Source organism: Sus scrofa, chromosome 9 (assembly GCF_054392235.1).
Source record: "Sus scrofa isolate SSC_HxYL_T2T_F1_AM1 chromosome 9, Sscrofa_HxYL_maternal_Yorkshire_Landrace_v2.0, whole genome shotgun sequence".
Lineage (NCBI taxonomy): Eukaryota > Metazoa > Chordata > Mammalia > Artiodactyla > Suidae > Sus > Sus scrofa.
Genome location: NC_139391.1, coordinates 80,373,694 through 80,400,031, shown reverse-complemented (window position 1 = coordinate 80,400,031; position 26,338 = coordinate 80,373,694). Strand labels below are relative to the sequence as shown.

Genomic DNA, 26,338 nt, shown 5'->3' with positions numbered 1-26,338 from the left:
AATGGAAGGCTGGGGTTTGCAGATGTGAGTTATAATACATGGAGGGGATAATCAATAACATCCCACCATGTAGCACAGAGAACGATATTCAATGTCCTATAATAAAAACACAAACAACTCACAGATTTTGAAATCAAACTTAGAGTTACCAAAGGTGAAACCATGGGGGAAGGGTGAAGGATTAATTGGAAGGATGGGATTGACCCTACTGTATACAGAACAGATGAATAACAGAGACCTACTGTATAGCACAGGGAACTCTATTCAATGTTCTGTAATAACCTATATGGGAAAAAAGAATGGATATATGTATATGTATAACTGATTCACTTTGTGTAAACCTGAAGCTAATACAACACTGTAAATCAACTAAAAAATGTTAAAAAAGAAAAAATATCCTATGATAAACCATAATGGAAAAGAATATTTTCAAAGAGAGTGTATAGGAGTTCCAGTTGTGGCACAGTAGATTAAGGATCCAGTGTTGCCACAGCTATGATACAGGTTGCAGCTGTGTTTTGGATTTGATCGCTGGCTTGGGAGCCTCCATATGTCACAGGTACAGCCGAAAAAGAAAAGAAAAAAAAAAAAACTTAAGAATTAAAGCTTAAAAAAATCTTAAAGTGTATATACATATATATCTGAATCACTTTGCCGTACAGCAGAAGTTAACACAACATTGTAAATCAACTACACTTTAATTTAAAAAAATAGTCTTCTAGTGTAGGAGATCTAGCCAGGAACTTCCTGTGTACTATAGGAAAAAAGTATTGGGGATTAAATGTCTGATGATGTTTATCTCACTAAAAGCAAACAAAACTTATCCTTGGACTTAAAACATCAGTATATACCTAAGATTATCTTTAATACATAAATTTTGATTGGTGTGTGTGTGTGTGTGTGTGTGAGAGAGAGAGAGAGAGAGATAGAGGGAGATTGGGAGGCAGAAAGAGATTGATTCTTTGATTGTTTGATTGATTCAGAGGGAAATTAATATACTTTTCCATGGGATATTCTTATGTGTTTATTTGTCTGGAGAAGAGTGATGCCAGTGAGAGAATGTGTATTGACCATCAGGAAGCCTAAATCCAAATCAGCACCATATAGCAACAAGACATCCTGCACCAGTTAGTACATGTATTCTGAACATGGTGATAAACTGGTCTTTGGAATCAGCATTAACAAACTTTTCACCTTCACACTATTGCATCAACTGTTCCTACAACTTTCCCTCAACACCCACAGGTCCTTCAGGCTTCTGCTGCCCCTGGGAGCCAGCCTTGGAAGGACTTGAGCCCTTCAGGAGTGGTGCATGTAAAAAAACCTCAAAGGAAGCTCATTACTGTTAACTTTTTTGTCCAGAACCGAGGGTCAACTGTGATAATCAAAGACCCTTAGTTTTTGTCATGGCTGCATTGGACTGGTCCCAAAGTCACAGGTTGAAGTTCTAACCCCAGGACCTCACAATGTACTTAAGGTTAAATGAGGTCATACAGGTGGGCTCTAATCCCATAGGACTGGTGTCCTTATAAGAAGAGGAGAAAGGGATACAGATATGCACAAAGGAAAAACTATGTGTAGCAGAAATTACCAATATTGTAAATCAATCATGCTTCTATAAAACTTAAAAAAAATAAAGATGCATAATGACATACAGGCAAACCTAGGAGATGTAGCATGTTCATTTCCAGACCACCTCAATAAATTGAGTATCACCATAGAGACAGTCACAGGAATTTTTAGTTTCCCAGCGAATATAAAAGTCATGTTTATGCTATACTGTAGTCTATTAAGTGTGATATAGAATTGTCTAAAAAAAACTGTACATAACTTAAAAACACTTTATTGCTAAAAAATACTAATCATCACTTCAGCCTTGAATCATAATCCTTTTGCAATAGCAACATCAAAGATCACTCATCAGCAATCACCATAACGAATACGATAATAATGAAAAAGTTTAAGATATTGTGAGAATTACCAAAATGTGATACAGAGACCAGAAGTGAGAAAACACTGTTGAAAAATGGCACCAATAGACTTACTGGATGCGAGGAACCACAAACCTTTAATTTGGGGAAAAAAAAAAAAAAAAAAACAATATCTGCAAAGTGCAGCAGGCAAAGTTCAGTAAGATGAGGCATGCTTGCATGTTTAAATTTATATACTTAAATCACATGAATATAGCATATTCCACTCAGCTGTACCTTTCACTTCTCTCAATAAAACTTAAATACTGCTGCCTTTTAGCGAAAACAAAACAAAACCCTCTGTGAAGACGCAGGGAGAACATGGCCATCCTCAAGCCTCACAAGAAATCCACCTGGTCAATACCTTGATCTTGACTTGACTTCTAGTCTCCAGAACTGTGAGGAAATAAATTTCTGTTGTTTACCACCCCATCTGTGGTACTTTGTTACAGCAGCCCTAGCTAACTAATACACCCCTCAGGAAAAGAGAAAGAAGGCTCTCTTTTACCTTGGCTTCTAATGCACACCTACGTATTTACCCTATGATTCAGCATTTATGGAACTGCCCCCAAGAGTGCAGACAGAATGCTGTTTCTGAACAGCTATGTCACTCCTTCCTTTGCCATCAATGATGGCAGCTCCGCCCTGTGCTCTACCACGTCCTTTCCTGGAAGGGGCCTGTGGTTGATATCAACTATGCCTCTCTCTGAAGACAGCAGAGTCTCTTTTTAATTTTCAACCTAGCTTTACATCATACCTACACTTCTGCCATGTTGTTGAGACAACAGGGACAATGGAGGACACAGAGTGGAAAACTCAATGCTACCTCAACACAGATGCACCAAACCCAACTAAACTTGTTTAGTTCAGGGACCCAACTAAACTTGAACCAGAAATTACTATCTGATTCAGTCAGTCACTTTTGCCTGACTACAGAGCTATTCCCCACCACCGAAACAAAATTGTATGTGCTTGACACTACTATTTATAAAATAGATAGGTAACAAGGACCTACTATATAGCACAGAGTAACCTCCTCAATACTGTGTAGTAGCCTATATGGGAAAGGAATCTGAAAAGGAATAGATACATGTTTATGTATAACTGATTTACTTTGCTGTACACCTGCAACTAACACAACTTTTTAAGTCAACTATACTCCAATAAAATTTATTTAAAAAGATAGTTATGCTAAGCTATTAACTTGGTAAAGCCAATAAAAAAGAAGAAAAATCAAATTTCCGTAATCTCTATGGTCAACTCCAGCAACAACCAAATCAGTAATAAAACATTTTAATTTAAACTTAAAAATCTTATGTGCTTGGGAGGAGAGTTTATTTTGGTTTAATTTTGTTACCCTCTGCAGGCTCAATCGTGAAGCCAGTCCCTTTCTTTTAGCAATCCCACTCCTGGGTACATGTTCAGACAAAATATTCATTCAAAAAGATACACACACCCCCTATGTTCACTGCAGCACTATTCACAATAGCTTAGACATGGAAACAACCTAAATGTCCATTGACAGATGAATGGATTAAGAAGTTGTGGCACATAAAGACAATGGAATACTACTCAGCTATAAAAAGAACAAAATAATGCCATTTGCAGCAACATGGATAGAACTAGAGATTCTCATACTAAGTGAAGTAAGTCAGAAAGAGAAAGACAAATATCATATGATATCACTTATATGTGGAATCTAAAATATGGCACAGGTGATCCTATCTATAAAATGGAAACAGATCATGGACATGGAGAGTGGACTTGTGGTTACCAGCAGGTAAGGGGGTGAGATGGAGGAGGAGTTTGGGGTTGCTGGATACAAACGTAACACTTGGAACGGATGGGCAACAGGGTCCTATTGCACAGCACAGGGAACTGTGTGTGATTGGGTCACTTTGCTGTACAACAGAAATTGAAGATACATTGTAACTCAACCATACTTAAAAAAAAAAAAAAAAGAAAAGAAAAAGAAAAAGAAAGAAAAGGTAGCTGGAAGGTGAGGTAGGATGGGGTAAGGGCAGGAAAAGGCAAGGCCAGCAGGCAGGGTAGACAGAGCATGATAGGTGTCCCAAAGCAGAGGTCTCTTATCCAGGGGCGGGTGTTAACCTTTCAACTCTAGAGCAGGCAGGCTCCTGCTGAGCTCTCCTTATCAGCCTCCTTAAAGGCTAATTCCTGCTGAATGGGTTCCTGAGGCTGGAAAAGTTTCAAAGAATTTTTGAATACATCTCTGCAGCCTCTTCTCTTAACAATAGGATCTATCAAACAGCGAGGGGAAAGCTCTGTTTAAAAGCACCGACAGGAGATCAGAAGAATGTGTTTGATTGCCAAAGTGACTAATTTATTTTTACACAGTATTAATGATGCTACAATAACTAATATCTATAGCTTGGTTTTGACAGTTTATTGCAAGGGTTCCCATTGTTTAAAAAAAGAAGAAAAAGAAAGTATGAAAGAAAGAGAGTGTTTTATTTTGGTACATTTCCATTTGTTAACAAACCTCTCCATAAGCAAAACCAGAGGTCATTAGCAAACAACCAAAACATGCCTGTCTCCAGAAGAATACAGCTCCCTTCATCATTTAAAATACAGCTCTGCTGAAAACCCAAATCAGGACAAATCCTTAACATGAAAAATTCAGAGCAGACTTGAAACCACCTGACTTTACTTTGGGTTTGTGCTCCTTAAAATTACCTAGAAAATACCATAATCTTCTCTTCGTGCGGTTGGACGTGGGCCAGGGCCCTGGCTCCAGAGGCAAAGGGCAAAACGAAAAATCATGTCTGAACAGACAGCTCCACCCTCGCTCCCAAGTCCACTTGGCCTCGTGACAAAAAGTGAGGTCTGAAGCACATTCATCCAGGGCCTGAGTTTTTGGCCAACACTCAAGACTCTTAGAGGACAAACAAAAATAAAATCCAAAATGCTATCGCCCTCGCCTTTCGAAGTCAAATGGGCTTAGACAATTATGCTGCGTATGGCGAGTGGTTCCCATTTATTAGGTAATAGAGAACCAATATAAATGTATTGCATTGTAGCTTTTTGTTTAGAAGGATCTTTAGCTAAGAGTTTAAATTCCAAAGTGATATTTGATAATAATTGTGTGTGTGTCTTTGTGTGCAAAAAATAAGAGAGTGAGAGAGTAAGACAGTGTGGCACAGAGGGGAGGGGAGAGAAGAGACATTTCCATGTGGAACCAAACACTTCGAGAGTGAAAGGCTAACCATAGGGAAGTGGAGGGCCCAGGGACCCCACTGTGGGGCCTGCTTGCCAGGCCTAGGTCCCCCCAGACAGTGGGTAAGCCTCTCAAGGCCCTTCACTCTCCTTCACCGAAAGCTTCAGCTCTTAAGGACTCACTCTCCCAGACGCCCACCCACTCTGACGCCCTCACTCACGCCCAGGCTTTGAATGGGTGAAAGCCAAGAGAGACTGTCCAGTCAGTTTTACCCCTTGCTGAGCTAGTGACAGGCTCAGCACAAATAGCTGCACAGGGCAAGTACCTCCACGCCACAGATCCCAGAGCCAGTGCTCAAACAAGCCGTCCGGAGCTATGAACACCATCTGATCCCAAGAGGCGGATGAGGGCTGAAAAGGCAGGACCATGTGTTCTGACATGCTTTCCCCCTCGGCCCCTAATAGAAACCCTCTGCTCCAGCCAGTGGGCTGCACCCACAATCCCCAGTGCACAGGGATCCCTTCTGGCCTCTAAGCCTTTGATCATGCTGCTTTCTCCCGCTGGGGAAAGAACTGCTCTCCTTCCTTCTTGCAAACTGTCCAACCCCAAGATCCTCAGAAAGGCCTGCCCACTGGGGTGCTGCCCTCTCGAGACCTCTGCAAGGGCTGCGGCCTCCCCCAGGCCTCAGGCATTGTTTTCTGACTTTTTAGGTGCTCTGTCTGCGGCTGCCTTGAGTCTGTTCCATGTAGTTATATTTAAATATACCTTTACCTCATCCCTGAAGTGTTGCTTGATTTTTCACATATAGCAAGGGTTTTTTTTGTTTTGTTTTTTTTAGGGAAGTTGCCAGGCTAGGGGTCAAATCCGACCTGTAGCTGCTGGCCTGTACCACAGCCACACCACCACCAAATCTGAGCCACATCAGCGACCTACATCACAGCTCACAGCAATGCTGGATCCTTAACTCACTGAGTGAGACCAGGGATCCAACCCACATGCTCACAGATACTGACTGGGCTCATTATCTCTGAGCCACCATGGGAACTCCCTGTTTTTTTGTTGTTGTTGTTGTTTTTCTTTTTAACTTTATCTTTTAGAGCAGCTTTAGGTTCACTGCAAAACTGAGAGAAAGGTACAGAGCATTCCCATATACTCCTGCCTCCACAGAGGGGTACATTTGTTACCACTGCTGACCTTACAACAATACGTCATTGTCACTCAAAGTCCATAGTTTACCTTAATGTTCACACTTGGTGTTGGACACTCTATATGTTGTGACAAACACATAGTAACATGTATCCAACATCATACTTCATACAGAGTAGTTCACAGTTCATACAGAATAGTTTTACTGCCCTTGCCATTAGAGCAATTTTCATCCAACTATCCTGGAAGGCTGTGGATTTAATGCTGGGGGTGGGGGAAGGTCAGGGGGACACTAGGAATTCTCACTCCCTGCTGCAGGGAATATGTAAGACTGTACAGCCACTTTGGAAGACAGTTTCTTACACAACAAAATACACTCTTACCACACGATTCAGCAGCGATATGGCTTGGTATTTATCCAAAGGAACTGAAAATGAAGGCCCACACAAAAATCTGCATCTGAACGCTTACAGCAGCTGTATTCATAACTTCCCAAACCCGGAAGCAACCAAAATGTCTTGCAGGAAGTGAACTGGTAAACAGTTCACTATTATATCCTGGAGAGGTGTGCTTGGGGAAAAAACGAGTCCCATATTCAGGTGAGTGTGGGGACCACTGCATGGCACCAATCAGCGCACACCTGAAGAGTAAGTTACAAAGGCCTCTCTGATAAAGATACTCGTTCACTTGTTTATTTCTATATTGCTTTTAAATCACAGAACCTCTTTGGCCTTAAAAAAAAAAAATGCCTGTTAAGGTTCCACAGAAAACAAAAACTGCTACATGTTGTACGATATGGCATATGAAAGGTGTGTTTTATTTTGGGAAGGTTATCTAAGTGGACTCAGCAGGAAGACAGAGCATGGGGAGAGACCAACCTCAGAGAAATTGGTAATACTTTTGTCACAAACTTGGTTAAGATGACATGGTCATCCACTGCTCTTAGGGAACTATTTTTTCAAATAGACTCCTTTGGTGGATCAGGGAGGGCATTCTTAGAGAAGAGCATGCCTGTTTTAATTTACTACTGATCTAGATATACACAAAATACTGTACAAAGAAGAAACAAGCCCCCCCCATCTCACACACACACACACACACACACACACACACACACACACACACACACACATTTTGATGGTTCATGGATTGCTACGCTGAAAACACAATCTTAACATCAAAAGACCAGCAAAACTCAGTTCATTTACTAAATTTTGTTAAAGGAGGGCAACTGAGGAGGAGAAAAATCACATCAATCAGGCATAAATTAGGTTCCATAGGTCGGTGGAAGCCAAGAGTCTCAAGTATAACCCCTCTGGATTGGGGACCCATTACAGCTCTTAATGCAGCTGAGCCTGGCAGAGTGGTAAAGCGGAAATCTGGTTTAAAAGTTAACTTTTTAATCATTAAGGAAGGTCCTAAGTGAGAAGGAAAATGACAACTTATAAGAGACTTCTTACTTTTGCCTTGGGCTTAGTTCAAGCCAATGAACAGGGGACAGGAGAGAAAACTATTTCACTCTACGGCCAATTCCACAACATTCCTCTCCAGAAACTTCCACAGAGCTGGTGCACTTCCAGTAGTAAACACTGAGGTCTGTTTCCCCAGAATTTATGGGAGGGCCTGTTACTCTACTTCGGAAGGAAAAATGAGAGTTTTCAAAGATTAATTGTATTTATTTTTCCTCTACAAAACTTGTATTTATTTTTTACTAAGTACTTGAAGAGTGAGGACAATCTCCCAATTTTTATTGTCCCAAGTTGATACAGTAATAATTTGTCCTAATGGTCAAAGTCTACTCATCCTATATTGTGTGTAACACTGGCCAACCAACATGTATTAGACATAGGAGAAAGTAACCAAAGCAAGACGCTGATTTGGAAAAAAAAAAAAAAAAAAAAAAGAAAAGAAAGAAAAAGAAAAGATGTATCAATGTGTACTTAATAGTCAAGCAAGTTAAACGATCTAGAGACTGTGAAAGCAATTGATATTAATATATACTATCTTTATATTGTTGCCATTTACAGTCTTTATCATCATGATTGAACTTCATTTGAAAATTGAATTGTAGTAGTGAATTGGGAGGGGAGTCCCATGAAGGGTTGCAAAAGTAAACATTCTGGTCAGTCAAGATGCTACTATTGAAGGTGGTGGAACTGTGAGTGAATTAACATCCAACCAACCAATGTTGAGAGAAGAGAGATCTATGGGATGAGTCCGGGGTTAACATGGAACGCAAGTATTGCTGGTAATCTGGGGAAGCAGTAGCAAATACAGAACATCACGTTGACACTGTGCTTTGAAGTCCTAAGGGGAAGGTGAGATGTGAGTCTCACTCAGTACGATATTCAAGCAGGAGGCGATGAGGCCCCACTTTATCCTAAGCCGTCACCCTTGCTATCTTCAGAAGAAAGCCTACTCTCCATTGCTCGGGATCACAGACTGCCTTTCATCATCCCCTTTGCCTCCAGAGCTATCCTTTCATTATTCCCTTCCAGTCTCCTTGAACTCACTGATCTAGTTCAATAAAACCAGTTTAATATCCAAATAACAACAATAGCAGCAACAACATTGTTTAGTAGTAATAATAGTACTGCTACTTCTTTCATAGTATTTACTCTGTGCTTGGTACTATTCTAAAAGCTTTATATATACTAACTCATTTAACCTTCACAAGTACCCTATGAGATAGGTTGTATTTTAATTCCCACTGTATAGATGAATATAACTGCAGCACAGAGAGGTTAAGTAACTTTCCCACAGTCACACAGCCAGAGTGTCAACTATTCCATGCGTTGGATTTTCAATACTCTATTTCTTTTGGTTGAATGCCCTTCACTTTCTCCCTTTACCTAGGTCCTTCAAACCTCACCTTGCATGTCATCTACTTTGAGAAGCTTCTTTAGTACATTTCCTTCTCCATCCCCACTCCACTGCTTTAGTTTGAGTTAGGAATTTCTCTTACAAACTATGATTTAGAGAAGAGTTGAGTCCCCTTCTTTTGGAGGGGATCACATCCTACAAGACATAGACTTTCCCAGGGGAATCTATAAAGAGCATTCCTGCATGTAACTGGGCTACAGTGGACCAAATGGTGATTTGCCAGCCTTGTTGAGGAACCTCTTCCCTGATCACCTGAACAATACTCACCACCTTGAGGGAAAGGAGTGGCTAAGGACACACTCTGCTTGCCCTGCTCTTTGGCTCATTCTCACAAACTAATTGGAATTCTAATCATCTACTTTGTAAGAAAAATATTAGGAGGCCACTCTACTCCTGGATGATTGCCTTAGATTTTTACCCCCCAAATTATAGTTTCTTAAATATTTCCTAATAGGATTTTTAAAGCTTAACCTCAGTTTTCTAATTATTATATATCTAAATTATGGTTATGAATTTTACTGCTCAAAACCACTGCTAACTAAATATTTGCTACAGTGTGTCTTTAATGTACATATTTAAAAGACCTAGGGATCATTCGTCCACGTATTAATTCAATGATTTATTAAGTGCCTACCAGGTGCCAAGCACCATGCCAGGTACTGGGGCTACAGACAAAATAACACAGGTCTGCTCTCAAGGAACTCATGGCCTTACAGGGAAAGGGTAGAAATTCTACGCATACTAAATGTGAGAAGACAGAGTTGTTTTTCTTATTGCATTATCTATAATATAGCCACATTTTACATTTAGTGTAATACCTAATCATTTTTCATGAATCCATTTTTAAAGGTAATAACCAATGTTTTTCCTTAGAAACCAAATTTTGCCAATTTATTTTATTCATGAAAAATTGAAACTATCCTTCCTCTCTAGTCACTAAGAGGGGGAAAAAATCAGCTAAGACAGTCATATTTTAACCCTGGCTGAGGATGTAAATGTGAAATAGGTAATATTGATTTCATAGTCTTGCTTGAAAATTGGGGATTATCCTTCAAATTGGTGCAAAGTCATCACCCTTCAGTCACTTAGAAAATTTCATTCTTGGATTCACTGTTTCGTTAAAAGCTTAGAAGACTGACATGTACGTTAACTGCTAGGACAGACAATACAATGCCAAGAGACACTCGAAGGAAGTCATTGACTTGCGTCAATCAGACATGGGTCATGAAAAGTTCTGGATGTTAGCACCCCAGGGTGCTGTCCAAGATCCACGTCAAAAACCAACCGACGGACACATGGATCAAGTCAGGCCCTGCACCTGACCATTCAACATAAAGGAATTGCATTTTAGGAAGCAAAAGTTTCCATGCAGAAAGGATTTAGAGAATATTATCAATACAAGTGGAAGAAACACGAGCCCTTTGAAGTCTAAAGGAAAGGACTGAGCTGGCAAGTACACGAATAGTATCAAGAACCCAAATCCTTGTGAAGCTGTACCAGGACCAAAATAAATATTAATCCAATGTTTAATTGGAATCCACTGAAACTTTCCAAGCTGGATGCAATGATAAAAAGTCCAAAGACCCATAACATGTCTAGCCATTAAACTAAACTACAGTGCAGGAAAAAAATTATCCCAAACCTCAGCAAACAGAAAAGCTGAGTGGAATAATGAATGTTTTAATCTAGCCAAGAGTCCATACTTTATTTCTAAGCATCAATTCCAGAATTTCTTGATGGATGGGAAATTTAATGTGCTAAGATACAATAAAAGGTAAGAGTTGATACTCAATAGAGTTTATTAGTTTATTCAGGCAATGTTTTTTTTTCATTGTTTAAAAGGATCATTGAGGATTGACTTTTAAGTATGCAGCTTTCTACTGGCCTCGTAAAAATAGCCTTATTGATATATTTAGAGAAGGATTTTTCAAAGGACTCATCAACATTGTTGAAACAGCCAAATCATGTAAGGAAATGAAAATGGCAAAATGACCTTGGAACAGGCAAGGAGGTCAGGGCAAATTGAAGGAGCTGGTTTGGTGGTGAGATCATGGGGCAAAGACAGTGTAGGAAGTAAAACTGCAGTTTGGTGGAAAAAAGGCAGAGGATAAACAGGATGGGAAAGGGGCAGCAAGGTCAAAGGTGGGTGTCTATATTTTTCCTTTTTTTTTTTTTTCTCCAGTAAGTTGGAGGGAAGGAGACATCAGGCATATAGAGAAAAAAGAAAAAGGACAGATGATGCCAACTGAGGGACTTCACATGGGAAGACCTTCCATGGGAGGCCCCACAAGGAGAGGTAGAGGACCTATGCTTTATATCTACCACATCCTTCCTCACACCCCAGTGGGGGACTCATCTCATGGTTTGTTCTACTATTCATCTGAACTCTTCTGTATTGCCTCTATAGCAACCATAACAAAACTATTCACATATGGTTATATTTCTACTCTTTACCACTAAGACAAAGTCATAGAGTTTATTTCTTTTACTCCTCTTGCATGGAGTTAAAATATGCTGATAATTAAGGGGATAAACAGGGAGCTCTCATTGTGGCTCAGAGGAAATGAATCCGGCTAGTATCCATGAGGATGTGGGTTTAATCCCTGGCCTGGCTCAGGGGGTCAAAGGATGTGATGTTGCCATTAGCTGCCATGTGGGTCGCAGACATGGCTTGGATCCTGCGTTGCTGTGGCTGTAGTGTAGACAGGCAGCTGTAGCTCCAGTTCGACTCCTCATCTGGGAACTTCCATATGCCATGGGTGAGGCCCTAAAAAGCAAAAGCAAACAAATAAACAAAAACCAAAAAAGGGGGGGATTAAACAAAGCTCCTCTATTAAAAATGGTAGTTGCTATGCTATAAAAAATGTGCCTTTAATGATAATGCCTTAAATTTCTGACCAAACAACCCCGCCAACCAAAACCCCAAAAGATCCCAATGCCCCTGTCACTACTATGCAATTACAGTTGACCTTTGAACAACATAGGTTTGAATGGTGCAAGTATACTTATACGCGAATTTATTTTTCAATAAATATTGCACCTGTGTTTTCATTTTACAGATCTTAAAATTGACTAAATGTAGGGAAAAGTTTGTGTTTGACTAGAGAGTCCAATATGTGTGATCAAAAGAATTATGGTTTGAGTGCTGATTCTATCCAAACTGTTTCAGCTTCCTGCCTTTGAGTGAATCATTTATTTGTCAATTCCTTTTTCTTTCTTTCTTTTTTTTTGAGGCAGAGATAGCAGTACTCAGATTTCCAACTGCAAGAGGGGTGGGTGCCCCTCCCCCCCATGTTGTCAAGGGCTATACTGTACTTATTTTCTCTCAGTCAACTAAGCTAGTTAAACCAGAGACAATCATTTAAACACTTCAAAACTACAAGCAATGTGCCTACTTGGTGTTTATGAGCTAAATCATTCTTTGGTGGTACTGTTTAGAAGCCTAAATCTCTTTTAAAAATATGCTCTATATTAGGTTCTTTTTTTTTTTTTCAGCCTTTCCCCCAAATTTAAAGAAAATCATATAGAAAGTTAATGAAAATATTAATTTTTCAAATTACAAAGAGTTGACAATGACTACATTTTTCTCCAAATATACTTTTTCATTTAACTACAATATTTCTAAAATCCTGTGTAGAAATATTTGATTTTTTTAGTCTTCATCTTTGAAATCACAGCTTCTCTCTTTCTAAGAGTGTATGAAGTGCTATTGTCTCTTTGGCAATCACATTACTTATGCAAAGTGAACTGATGTGGACTTTGTTACAGGCTTCAAAATAAGATTCATTTCACTCAGGGTGTTAATTCTAGCATCACATTCTCCCCTGGAACACGTATTTTCTTTCCTAACATTATCTTTGTGTTAGAAATGTAAATTCTTGGTCAGTGGAAGGTATAAAATACATGTCTGTGTGGTCAGATTTTCCTGTTACTTGGTTTTCTTTTAAACCTTTTTTATTTTGGTTGTTTATGAACTACACTTATTTTTATGCACAAAGTATTATATTGAAGCCACTTTAAAAATGTGACATCTGACTAGTTCAAAATCTTATTTCTTAGCATCAACTCTTTCTACAATTTGGAAGATTCTTCTTTATGTTATTTAATTTGTAACCTGCTATGGTCTGAATGTGCCCCAAATAACTGCTTTGTTGAAATCCTAATAACCAAACATGGTGGTATTAGGAGGCGGGGCCTCTGGGAGATGGTTAGATCATGAGGGTAGAGCCCTTTTGAATGGGATTAGTGCCCTTATAAAAGAGACCTCCACAGAGCTCCCCCAGCCCCTCCACCAGTGGCGACACAGCAAGAAGCTATGAACCAGAAAGGGAAACTTACCAGAATGTGAGAAGTAAATTTCTGTGGTTTAAAAGCCACCCAGTCTGTGACATTTTGCTATAGCAGCCTAGCTAGACTAAGATAGGATCTTGAGTATAAAGGTATCACTATTTCATTACGTAAGGCTCCATCACAATCTTCTTCACCTTTGTTCAAATGACTCCCAAGTTATCCAACGAGTTTAAAATAAAGATTACCAACGTAACCATTACTATCAGAAGGACCTAAAATATAATTATCCATCTTATTTTTTTCTCTGCTCTACACCTATGTGAAAATTCTCACTGTCAACAGGAATTTTTAAAAAACCCTTGATATCCAGTAATTTTTTTTTCCTTTCTAGGGCCACACCTGCAGCATATGGAAGTTCCCAGGTTAGGGGTTGATTTGGAGCTGCAATTAAGGCCTACACCACAGCCAGAGCAATATGGGATCTGAGCCATGTCTGTGACCTACACCACAGCTCGAGGCAACACTGGATTCCCAACCCACTGAGTGAGACCAGGGATTGAACCCACATCTTCATGGATACTAGTTGGATTTTTAACCTGCTGAACCACAATGGGAACTCCTTCAGTATTTTCAAAATAATATTTATATTTCCACTTTCCTCTTTTATTAAAATAAAGAAGGTTATGTTCAGGATAGTCTTGCAAAAATGACTGGTAATTTTAGGATATGTTGCTACCATTTCTTTTAAATGCTGTGTGTGTTCAGATTAAGAAGAGGGGAAAGACTTGAGCCAAAGTTGTCAAGGGTAGCAAGTATAACCATTATTCCCAGTACATCCCTACAAAAGGTTATGATTAATTGGAGATTTCGAAATATATTTACAGTGCAAACCTCTGGCCAGAACAAGCAAGATACCAAAGATATCATGAGACCGGGTTGGGGAGTGGGAGATTGGTTTTCACTCTCCTGCCTGAATCCTGAATTCTAGTACCTCAGGAAACAGGCAAAACCCCTTAAAACAACTGAAATGCCTCCTACCCCGCTACAGGATGGGGAGTTTGAAAGAGAACTTCACACTGGTTTAGAGCATGGCTCTTCAAATTTTAGCAGCATCAGGGTCACTTGGAGGGTTTATTACAATCCAGATTGCCAGGCCCCATTCCCAGAGTTTTGAATGCATAAGTTCTGGGGTGGGGCCCAGAGAATTTGCATTTCTATTAAGTTCCAGGTAATGTCACCCAGGCTAATGCAGGGACCACACTTGGAGAAACTTTTGTTTAGAATTGTAGACAAGTGGTGTATCGTCTCTACTTGAATTTGTCAACCTGCTAATGGTAAGTAGGGGACAGGTTGTAGACAGTTCTGAAGGTCAGATTCAGGAAGTTTCTGAAAACCTCAGAGGAACATCAAAGGCAGTTTTTCACAATTCCTGTAAAACTGTAAATTCGACATCGCCTATGAAACGCATCTTTGGTATTTAGCTCCTCAAATCAGAACATCCTCTGGAGTCAGGGCCCCCTGTCTCATTTCCCGCAGGACCTGATCTAAACCTCCCCTATCTCCCTGCCATGTCCCAGTCCCCATCACTGTCAGCAGGTAAACATGCCTCTGACTTCACCAGAAATTGGGATCTTCCGTCATTATCTGTTCCCTCCTCCACTGTCATTACCTAAATCTACCCCAAACCTTCTTTTTTTTATTCCAGTCTTTCTGGTGCCCTGCCTCTTCTCACCACCTAAACCCCACATGGGCACCTGATACAATCTTTCTCAATTTTTCAAACGACTCACCATGTATCTATACATTTCATCAGCTTCTTCTCTTCAGGCCATAAACATGCTCCTTTCTCAAGAAGGACGATAACCAAATCCTTCCTTGGCCTGGCCTTCCCAGGCTACCACTGGATCTCCTTCTGTTCACAGCCTAACATAGCCCATGTTAAGTAGGAAGTGTAGTCCTCCTACTATATAGAAGTAGGAAAAATGGTCTCTATTTTCTATGTCCACTGTCATTACCACTGTCTTCCCTCCTCACTCCACAACCACCCTCAACCTGTCGCTACTGCTCCACTGGAATTGCTCACTGAGCTCCATGCTGCCTTCCTCTTGTCACCTTCATCTGTATATTCCTTGTCCTGCAGCATCAGTGGCTCCAAGGTTGCACCCTTGCTATCTTCAATTCACAGTTGATTCATATTTTCTCCCTTGGAGCAAATGACTAACTATATGATGAAACTAGCCATATCTATAGCTTTAACTCCACTCTTGCCCCTGAACTTCTTACTATTACCTTTGAGAAATTTCCAGGCACCTCAGTGGGAGGGTGCCCCCAAATGCTAATTTTCTACCCCAAGGGAAGCTTGCTCCTTCTCCTCTACTTTCTGTTGCCATCACTGGCACCGCTGTTCTTTCACTCAGATGCCTAAGGCAGAAGTGTCAGAATCTTCATTGACTCCACTCTCAAGTCAGCTGCTCATTACCTGTAGATTTTCTCTCTCTGGGACTCGAGTTCTCCACAAGCTCACTAACTCTGCCACTGCCAACATTCTGGCTCTCACCAGGATGATCTAACTTGTCTTATAACTGGATTTCCTGTCACCAGGCTTAATATGCTGATGTAAAAGAGAACACGGCTTTACGGGGGTCACACAAATCTGGGTTCGAATCCCAGCTTCCCCACTTTCTTCCTGAGCACATCAGCCAAGTTATTTACGCTCTCTTATGGCTATTTCTTCTTCTATAAAATGGGATAATACTATCCACTCATAACTTTACTGTGAGGACTTAATAACCTAATGTATGTAACACATTTTTTTAGCACAATGCCTGGCACACAGGATGACCTCAAAATGTGTTGGTCTCACCTCCCCTGCTCCTACAAAGCATCGTTCACAGAAGACTCCTTAAAATCAAATTCTGATGCATTCCTAAAATTTCTCGTCACTGTTTATCAAATAAAAACATATTTATCGAATCAAATATGCACCACTGCATGTCTTTTTCTAACTGGATCCCTGCTTTAGGCCATTAAGATAAAAATGGCTGCCCATTTGTTGATTCAGCTCCTGGGAATGCAACCTGGTCTGTAGTTTGCCAGGTAAACTATTCCAACAAGGTTTCTGCCTCAGTGCGAAGTCTTTCCTGACTGGGGTTTAAAGACAAAACTTGCTATGGTCGGGGGGTAGGGGAGGGCAATATAATGTGTTTTAATCCTCTCTCCCTTCATGCTATCCTTATCAGAATTTGTGAAAATTAGCATCCCGTTTGGCATTCTAACCCTCTTTGTGCATGTCTCCACCCCATTCTTGATGGTCACATAGCATTTTTTAGAAATCTCAGTACTTATTTTACCTGAACCAACTGCTCACTGCTCCCTCTTCTTACCAGATGTTTCCACCTCCACCAGGCCCTCAGTGTCTCCCACACCACTGTAAAGACATTTGCTGGCATTCTCAGCCTTCCCCTTGAAAGCTCCCCTGACTGCCTATCTCATGTGCTCACCACCTTGCCATCTGCCATCTCCTCAAGTAGAAGCTGTTCATTATGGCCTATTATTTTAATTTTTCGCTTTTAAGGGCTGCACCTGCCACATATGGAAGTTCCTGGTCTAGGGATCAAATGGGAGCTTCAGCTGCAAGCCTACACCACAGCCACAGCAATGTAGGATCCATGTCTGCAAACTACATCCCAGCTCACAGCAATGCCGGATCCTTAACCCACTGAGTGAGGCCAGGGATCAAACCCTCATCATCATGGATACTAGTTGGGTTCCTTACCACTGAGCCATGACAGGAACTCCCATCATGGCCTTCTCTATTTCACAACAGCGGGAGAGTCAGCTTCTTACTTTCTCTCCAGGGCTGCCTCATGGCTCTTCAGCCCTCTAGTAAAAAGTCCTGCCTCTTCAGGCCACTTGTCTGTACCATCCTTTACCTCTTGTGATCTCTCTTCATAATTCACTGAAGACTTTACTACTAGGATCACTGTCTTTTCTATCCCTGTCTTGCCATTATTTTCCTGGCCCACTTCAAAGCCCACAGCATACTAGAACCTTGACCTTTTATTTCCATGACCACCTCATCTGCAGTGAACTTCACCTCCACTCAACTTCAGCTAGACATGAGATGTCCTGGACCCTTTTAAAAAAAAATCACTTGGAATTATCTCAGTTTGAGATGCCATATCCAAACATTTCATTTTCTAACAATTTACAAACTCTAACATTTTCTAAAAATTTACTAATTTTTTTTTTTTAATTTTCCCACTGTACAGCAAGGGGGTCAGGTTATCCTTACATGTATACATTGCAATTACAGTTTATTTACTAATTTTCTTACTCAATTACTGTCTTCATAATATTCTTTGCTCTGACAGGGACTTGCAACTCCCGGCTCCCCCTACTTTTTCCTGTCTGTTCATTGCCTTTCTGTTTCCAGCTAAAATCCTTAGCCTCTAACATCACACACTGTCTTGTCCACATTTCCAGATCCTATGTTCTGCTGTCCTTCTGTTACATTCCAGCAATGTTCCAGCCCACAGTCCATCTAACGGTCCCTTTCTGCCATGTCCATATTTGTGCTGCCAGGATCTCTTGGAGGAAGTCAGCCTTGAAGACTTACGCCACTAAAACATTCTGGTCTCCAACCCAACTAGGTGCTCCACACTCTCCCGAGTCTGTCTTTGTTTCTTTCATCAGCTCTTCCTGTCTCTTCTGTGACCAAGTGAACTGCTCCCTGCAGTAGCTCTACTTCCCATTCAGCACAATAGTTCATCTCCTACCTCGCTGAGAAAAGAGGATCAAGCAAGAGCTCTTTCTGCTTTCATTAAAAAATCTACACACCTACCTATATTCTGCCCCCCACCGACTCTTTCCTTTCCTCTGTTACTACAGAAAAAATGTCTCTGCTCCAATTTAAAACTCACCCCCTACCAGTGCTCTGCATCCTACTTATTCCAACATTTTTAGGACCCTTTCTCTGCCATATAAATTTTTCTACTCTTTTTCTTTACTGGCTCTTCCATAACAGCCATATCCTCAAGAATCTCTATGGTCTTGAGGGATGGGGGAAGGAAGAAATTTAAAAATTGGAAAAAAAAACAAAAACCCTCCACTTCCCATCCTGATAGCCACTTCCTGTTTTCCACTCACTCCTTAACCCATTGTTATTTGTGTTCTAACCTCGATACACTCCAATAGGACTGTACTTTCCATGGGTGCCAGTGGGGTTGCTAAATACAAGGGACATATTTCAGTTTTGATGTTCCTTCTCTGAACTATTTGTTACTGTTAATCACTCCCTCCTCTCTTGATTTTTAATTACAGAAAATTTTGAACATATTTGGAAAGAATAACATCAATATCCAGCTTCAATGTTTATCAACATATGGCTAATCCTATTCATTTATTCCCTATACAAGCCATTCCTTTCCCAATAGATTATTTTTGAGCAAATGCCTGACATCATATGACTTCTTCTGTAGATATTTCTGTGTGCTCCTCTCAAAGGTCAAACACTTAAAATGATCACAATATCATTACGACATTTAATAACTGATAAATATCAACAAATATTCAGTCAATATTCTTACTTCCCTAATAGTTTTCTAATTTTTAATGGGTTGTTTGATTCAAGATCTATATAGCAAACCTATTTTGAGATTGAAATGCCTCAAGTTTTGTTCTGTTTTGTTTTGATATATGGCTTCCACCTCCGTTTCTTTTTTTTTTTTTTCCCCTTGAAAAAAATCTTCTGGTTTTGCTTCTGAAATGAGATCAGTTGTCCTATAAATTTCCCCACTGTCTGGATTTCATTGAATCCTGTGGCATTATTTAACATTTTGAATCTCTATTTCCAATTGCCTCTAAATTCAGAGATCTGGTGGACTGATAAGATTCAGATTCATTTTGGGGTGCCTACTTCAAAGCTGGCGTGGTACACGTCCATAATTATGAAGGTGGTTTCTATCTTTAAGATGTTATCAGCAATAATCATTGCTTTGATCGTCATGGGTTGCAAAATGGTAGTATTCAAATCCTATAATTTCTTCTTCCCATATTAACTATTATATCTCTAAAGAAAACCAGTCTCATCAACTATTTAAACACAATACAAAGCATACAGAAATGATAAAATAAATCTTTGATTCTTTCAGAATAAATGACTGCTTGAGTCTTTCCTTTAGTTGTTGGATTTTAAAGTAATCAGTTGGTTTCCCGACAAGTCTCCAAAGATGACCAGTGACATTTAGTTTTTTTTTTATTCTTTTTTCAGTATCATTATGAACTCAATCTATTACTCTTACTGATACTATTGGGACACCAGAAATTTATTCAGCTTGGCTTCCAAGCCCTTTGACAAGAAATTTATAGTCTGGTAGTTTCCTTACTTTCTATCATGATGAAATATTCCAGACTCATTTTGTATGCTTTCTGCTCCAGATCTAGAATCTGTAATTTCTTTCAAGATTTCTGGTTTCTTTTGGTGGAACTGGTATTTAAAAAGTACAATCAAGACACCAGGAAAGTCACTGCTATTGGACCGGTCATTGTCTCTACACATTTTTGATAAATAGAGCTGTGAATCTGTGTTCTTTCAGATTTAGAGGTAACACATACCATGAGTTCTTACTGATAAGTCCATTTCAAATTTAGGATTACTACAGAGTTTTTACTTAACTTTGTGTATTTGAATCACCTTTCAACCCTGCTGATATTAGTTTTCAATGTTATCAACACATTTAATTTATCTCAAGATACAAAGGCAACAGTATCAGAGTTACAGTAACAATACAACTATCTGTAATATGAGTACTAGAAGTAGTTAAAAATCTTCTGGTAGTCCTTTTTTTATCTTTAAAATATATCTCTTTTGGAATGTATAGTCAAAAATATAGGGTTTTATAAAATGGGAAAAAGACAGTCTCTTCAAGCAAGTGGTGCTGGGAAAGTTGGACAGCTGCATGTTAATCAATGAAATTAGAATACACCCTCTCACCATGCACAAAAATTAACCCAAAACGGCTTAAAGACTTAAACATAAGACATGACACCATAAAACTCCTAGAAGAGAACATAGGCAAAATATTCCCTTACATAAATCATGCCAATGTTTTCTTAGGTCAGTCTCCCATGCCAATAGCAATAAAAACAAAAGTAAACAAATGGGGAGTTCCCGTCATGGTGCAGTGGAAATGAATCCAACTAGGAACCATGAGGTTGTGGGTTTGATCCCTGGCCTTGCCCAGTGGATTAAGTATCCAGTGTTGCCGTGAGCTGTGGTGTAGGCTGCATATGCGGCTTGAATCCAGCATTGCTGTGGCTGTGGTGTAGGCCGGCAGCTGTAGCTCCAATTCGACCCCTCGCCTGGAAACCTCCATATGCTGTGCATGTGGCCCTAAAAGGCAAAAAAATAAAAACAAATGGGACCTAATCAAACTTCCAAGCTTTGGTACAGAAAAGGAAACCATTAGAAAACAACAACAACAAAAAGACAATTTATAGAATGGGAGAAAATTTTGCAAACAATGTGACAGACAAGGGCTTGATATGCAAAATTTATAAACTCATACAACTCAACAACAAAAAAACAAACAGCCCAATTAGAAAATGGGCAGAAGATCTAAATAGACATTTTTCCAAAGAAGAAATACAAATGGACAGTAGGCACATGAAGAGATGCTCAACATCACTCATTATTGGAGAAATGAAAATCAAAACTATAATGAGGTACCATCTCATACCTGTCAGAATGGCCATCATTAAAAAGTCCACAAATAATAAATGCTGGAGAGGGTGTGGAGAAATGGGAACCTTCCCACACTGTTGGTGGGAATGTAAGCTGGTGCAACCACTATGGAGAACACTACGGAGGTTCCGCAAAAAGCTAAAAATAGAATTGCCATATGATCCAGCAATCCCATTCCTGGGCATATATCCAGACAAAACTATAATTCAAAAAGATATACATCCCCTATGCACATAAAAGCACTATTCACAATAGCCTACACATGGAAACAACCTAAATGTCCATCGACAGAAGATTGGATGAAGAATATGTGGTACATATATACAATGGTATACCACTCAGCCATAAAGAAAAATGAAATAATGCCATTTGCAGCAGAATGGATGCAACTAGAAATTATCATACTAAGTAAGTCAGGCAGAGAAAGACACATACCACATGATATTACTTATATGTATAATCCAAAATATGGCACAAATAAATCTATCTACAAAACAGCAACAGACCACAGAGAACAGATTTGTGGTTGCTAAGGTGGAGAGAGGGAGGGAGTGTGATGGATTGGGAGTATGCAGTTAGTAGATGCAAACTACTACATTAAGAATGGATAAACAACAAGGTCCTATTGTACAGCACAGGGAACTACATCCAGTCTCTTGAGATAGAACATGATGGAAGATAATATAAGAAAAGGAATGCATTTGTGTGTATGACTGGGTCAAGTGCTATACAGCAGCAACTGGCACAGCATTGTGAATCAACTATATTTTAATAAAAAAATTTAAATACAGGGTTTAAGGGGGATCTCCCATCATGGCTCAGTGGTTAATGAACCCGACTAGGATCCATGAGGATGTGGGTTCCAACCCTGGCTTCATTCAGTGGGTTAAGGATCTGGCATTGCTGTGAGCTGGGGTGTAGGTCACAGATGTGGCTCAGATCCCATGTTGCTGTGTCTGGGGTGTAGACTGACAGCTATAGCTCTGATTCGACCCCTAGCCTGGGAACCTCCATGTGCTGCGGGTGCGGCCCTAAAAAGAAAAAAAAGACAAAAAAGTCATTTAGTATTGTTCCATATTATACGGTTTTGCCCAATTTGCACCACACTAAAGTTGATTCGTGTCATGTTATTTCAACTTTTTCAGGAAAGAATTTTAAGATTTTTTTTAAAACTATAAAACAACAGTTTCCAAACCAAATGAACTGCCAAAGTATGTTCAAAGAAGTATGACTATTACACCTTTATTCCTTCCAGCCGCCAGCTATAAGTAATAATTTGTGTGTGGTTTATCTTTCCAACTTTTATTTATTTTTTAAATTTTATTGGAGTATAGTTGATTTACAATGTTGTATTTGTTTCAAGTGTACAGCACAGTGAATCAGTGATACATATAAATACATCCATTCTTTTTTCCCCACATAGGTTATTACAAACTATTGAGTAGATTTTCCTATGCTATACTTTTGCATCTATTTTATACAGTGGTGTGTGTATCTTATTCCCACCCTTCCATTTCTCCCCTCTCCAACTTTTAAAAATATATAAATAATTATTATACAATGACAACATACTATTTACATTTTTCCCAACTTTGCTTTTCTTATTTAAAAATATATTCTAGGAATCACTTCATAACAGTGTATGGATGTCTTCATTTCTTTCTACACCTGAATGGTATTCCCGCAATGTGTATGCACCATACTTGCGATTGTCTAGTGTCCTATTGATGGACTTCTGTTTTTTTCTCAGGTTTTTGTTATTCAAAGTAGTCTTTCAACAAATATCCTTCTGCATAAGTCTTTTTTCTTATTTTTGCTAGTATATCTTCGGCATAGGATCCTAGAAGCAGACGTTGCTCTGCCAATGAGCAGATACGCATTCACTGTTTTCAGATTTTGCCAAATTTCCCTCTGTAACATCGTACCATTTGCATTTCCAATGACACTGCATGAGAGTAATTTTTTTTGTTTCTTCACAGAGTATGTTATCTGTTGGATTTGTGTCAATCTTATAGTCGAGAAGAGGTTTCTCAACATGGTTTTAGTTTGAATTTCTAAGTGTGGTTGTTTTTCACAGTTAAGAATCAATTCTGTCCCCTTAAAACAGTCCTCCATTAATACTCAGGAAGCTTATATGCATACAAAATTCTACTTTTTCCTATTTCTTGGGTTGTTACTTTATTTATTTATTTATTTATTTATTTGCATATGGAGGTTCCCAGTCTAGGGGTCAAATCGGAGCTGCAGCTGCCAGCTTATGCCACAGCCACAGCAACTTGGGATTGGAGCCACATCTGTAACCTACTCCACAGCTCATGGCAACGCTGGATCCTTAACCCACTGATTGAGGCCAGGGACGTAACCTGCATTCTCATGGAAATTAGTCGGGTTCATTACCGCTGAGCTACAACAGGCACTCCCAGGTTGTTACTCTTAAATCTCCTTTTCTACTTCCATGTCTGCTATTTATTTCCTAACTATTATTCTTGCTCTGGATTATGTCTTAGTTTTTCTTTTAAAATCACCTCCTTGGACTTAACAATCATCGTTATTCTGACTATTACTATGTCCGTACCTGCAGCCCAGAGCTCTCCCTCTGCTTCTGTCCCAAATGTCCAAGTGCCCTGGGAAGGTAGTAAATTGTGCCTCCCAGGTACCTTAAATCCACCTATGCCCCTCCCCTGGTGCTCCCAGCACAGGGAATGCCACCACAGATCTCCACTGGCCTTTTTTTTTTTTTGTCTTTTTGCCTTTTCTATGGCCGAATCTGTGGCACATGGACTTTCCCAGGCTAGGGGTCTAATGGGAGCTGTAGCCACTGGCCTACAGCAGAGCCACAGCAACACGGGATGAAGCCGCATCTGCAACCTACACCACAGCTCACTGCAATGCCAGATCCTTAACCCACTGAGGGAGGCCAGGGATCGAACCCGCAACCTCATGGTCCCTAGTCAGATTCGTTAACCACTGAGTCACGACAGGAACTCCTCCACTGGCCTGTCATAAACTTGGGGTTCTTCCTGCTGATTCCCTCTCTCACCTTCCTTGTATCAAGTCAAATCACCACTCTCCCCAGCTTTTAACTCTTAAATCAGCTTCAAGTCCATCTACTTCTCTCTGTCCCTAACTATGGATCTTAGCGGCTGTCATTTCTTCCCTGGTCTCCTGTGCCTTTCCTAGTTTTTCTCGCTCCCAAACATGGTCAGAATTACCTTCGAAAATACAAATAAGACAGTGCCATTTACTTGCTTAAAAGCCACCAAAAGCTCAAAATAAATAAATAAATAAAATCCACCCCAAACCCCAAAGCCCAAGAAACCAAAGACCTAAGCCCTATATTTCCATAGGCACAGATTATATAAGCAAGTGCTCCAAAGCTCTGGACAATGGACACTAAACCTCTGGGGACAGGACTGGGAGGGTAGGCAGTGAAGGGGGTGCCCCAGGGAGGCTTAGCATTAATGAAGGGGGACTTGTTTTATCATTATTTGATTTGTTTGGATTTTCACAATTAGAGTGTTTTTCAAATATTACTTATATATATGTTAAAATAAATAAAAAGGCCTAAGAAAGTGAGCCTCAACTAGCTCTGAGACAGGTTGGGTTTGCCAGAAGGTTGTACGAATTCCCAACACCAGGTTTCCCAGTAGAGACTAAAACTCTTCTTTAGAAATTCCTGGGGAGTTCCCGTTGTGGCGCAGTGGTTAACGAATCCGACTAGGAACCATGAGGTTGCAGGTTCGGTCCCTGCCCTTGCTCAGTGGGTTAACGATCTGGCGTTGCCGTGAGCTGTGGTGTAGGTTGCAGACGCGGCTTGGATCCCACGTTGCTGTGGCTCTGGCGTAGGCCAGTAGCTACAGCTCCGATTCGACCCCTAGCCTGGGAACCTCCATATGCCGCGGGAGTGGCCCAAAGAAATAGCAAAAAAAAAAAGACAAAAAAAAAAAAAAAAAAAAAAGAAATTCCTAAAATTCCTCCCAGGGTACGAAACTGTCCTCTATACCTATATATCACCTGAGAATTTACATCAAGGTTTTCTTACCTTTGTTGTCCACAGTTTGACTGTCCAGTCAAATGATGACGTGACAAAAAGGTGTGAAAAGTCGATCGGGCCCACTGCCATGTGGCAGTTAATTCCTGTCACTGGTCCTTGGTGACCTTCGAAGACTTCCCCGATGCCTGCTTTGCTGTATGAAAACCACACACGAGCAGAATTTCAGTGACCTTTGCAAAGTAGTGACTGCTTAAAAAAACCAAAAACAAAACAAAAAAACAAACGAAGCTTGTCTCTGTATTACTTCTCCATAACTGAGAACAGCCATAAACCACCAGACATGAAACCACTTTCACAGTTATCTTGAGAGAAATAAAATGCTCTACAACTACTGGTGATTAAAAAACACTTGGGCAATAATGTCTTTTTAATCTTCGGAATGTGCCATCACGTTTTATCATTTAATACTTTTTTAGGAATTCCTCAAAGCCCACCACTGCCAATGCTATTTTACAGAAGGAGCATCCTCAGATTTTGGTACCTGCAGGGGCTCCTGGAACCAGTTCCCCGTGGATTCAGATTCTAAGGATGACTGTGTACTCAGATCTCAGAGTTTTCATATTCACAAGCTGATTCTACCCTGGTGATGACATTTGGCACAACCTCCATATTAACTCTTTTTAGGGAGCCTAGTGGCTATAAAGCTCCTTATATCCTTGAATACATGCATTTACCCTTTCAAGAAAATTTCTTAAACTAAGGTGACATATCTGAAAATGTAAAACTTTGTGAAAATGCTTATCAACACAAAATAATAGGTGTAACATAAATGTAACATGTAAACAGTGTTTTTACTGAAAGCAGAAGAGAAATGTACAAATCCACTAAATGTAAATTCCTTAAGGGTGGTGCCTTGTTTTTCGTGTTGCCAAAGTGTTTAGAATATAATAAATGCTGAATAAAGATTTGTTGAACAAACCAGCCAAGAGAGACAAACTTAGTTTTGGGTTTTTTCCCCCAATGGGAGGACATTTGAGAAATAGTAATGCACAGTTTGAAAGTTATCCACAGGCATATGTCCATTATTTAACTAACCTGGAATTATTTCACAATCACACCTAATTAGAAAATATACA

General features: G+C 39.9%; 1 protein-coding gene and 1 long non-coding RNA gene across 8 annotated transcripts in view; both read right to left on the bottom strand.

Annotated features, from left to right (window-relative positions):
• DYNC1I1 (dynein cytoplasmic 1 intermediate chain 1) overlaps positions 1-26,338 on the bottom strand; it is a 345,751-nt gene that overhangs the window by 38,832 nt on the left and 280,581 nt on the right. For all 7 annotated transcript variants that reach the window (XM_021102404.2, XM_021102408.2, XM_021102406.2 and 4 more), the window contains one exon: positions 25,251-25,395. In XM_021102404.2, coding sequence (XP_020958063.1) covers positions 25,251-25,395 — 145 coding nt within the window. The remainder of the gene's footprint in view (positions 1-25,250; positions 25,396-26,338) is intronic.
• Positions 19,431-23,099, bottom strand: LOC146400010 (uncharacterized). Its single transcript, XR_014815854.1, has 2 exons — positions 22,715-23,099; positions 19,431-22,208 (listed from the first exon to the last, which is right to left on the bottom strand). It is a non-coding gene; the product is annotated as an uncharacterized LOC146400010 (long non-coding RNA).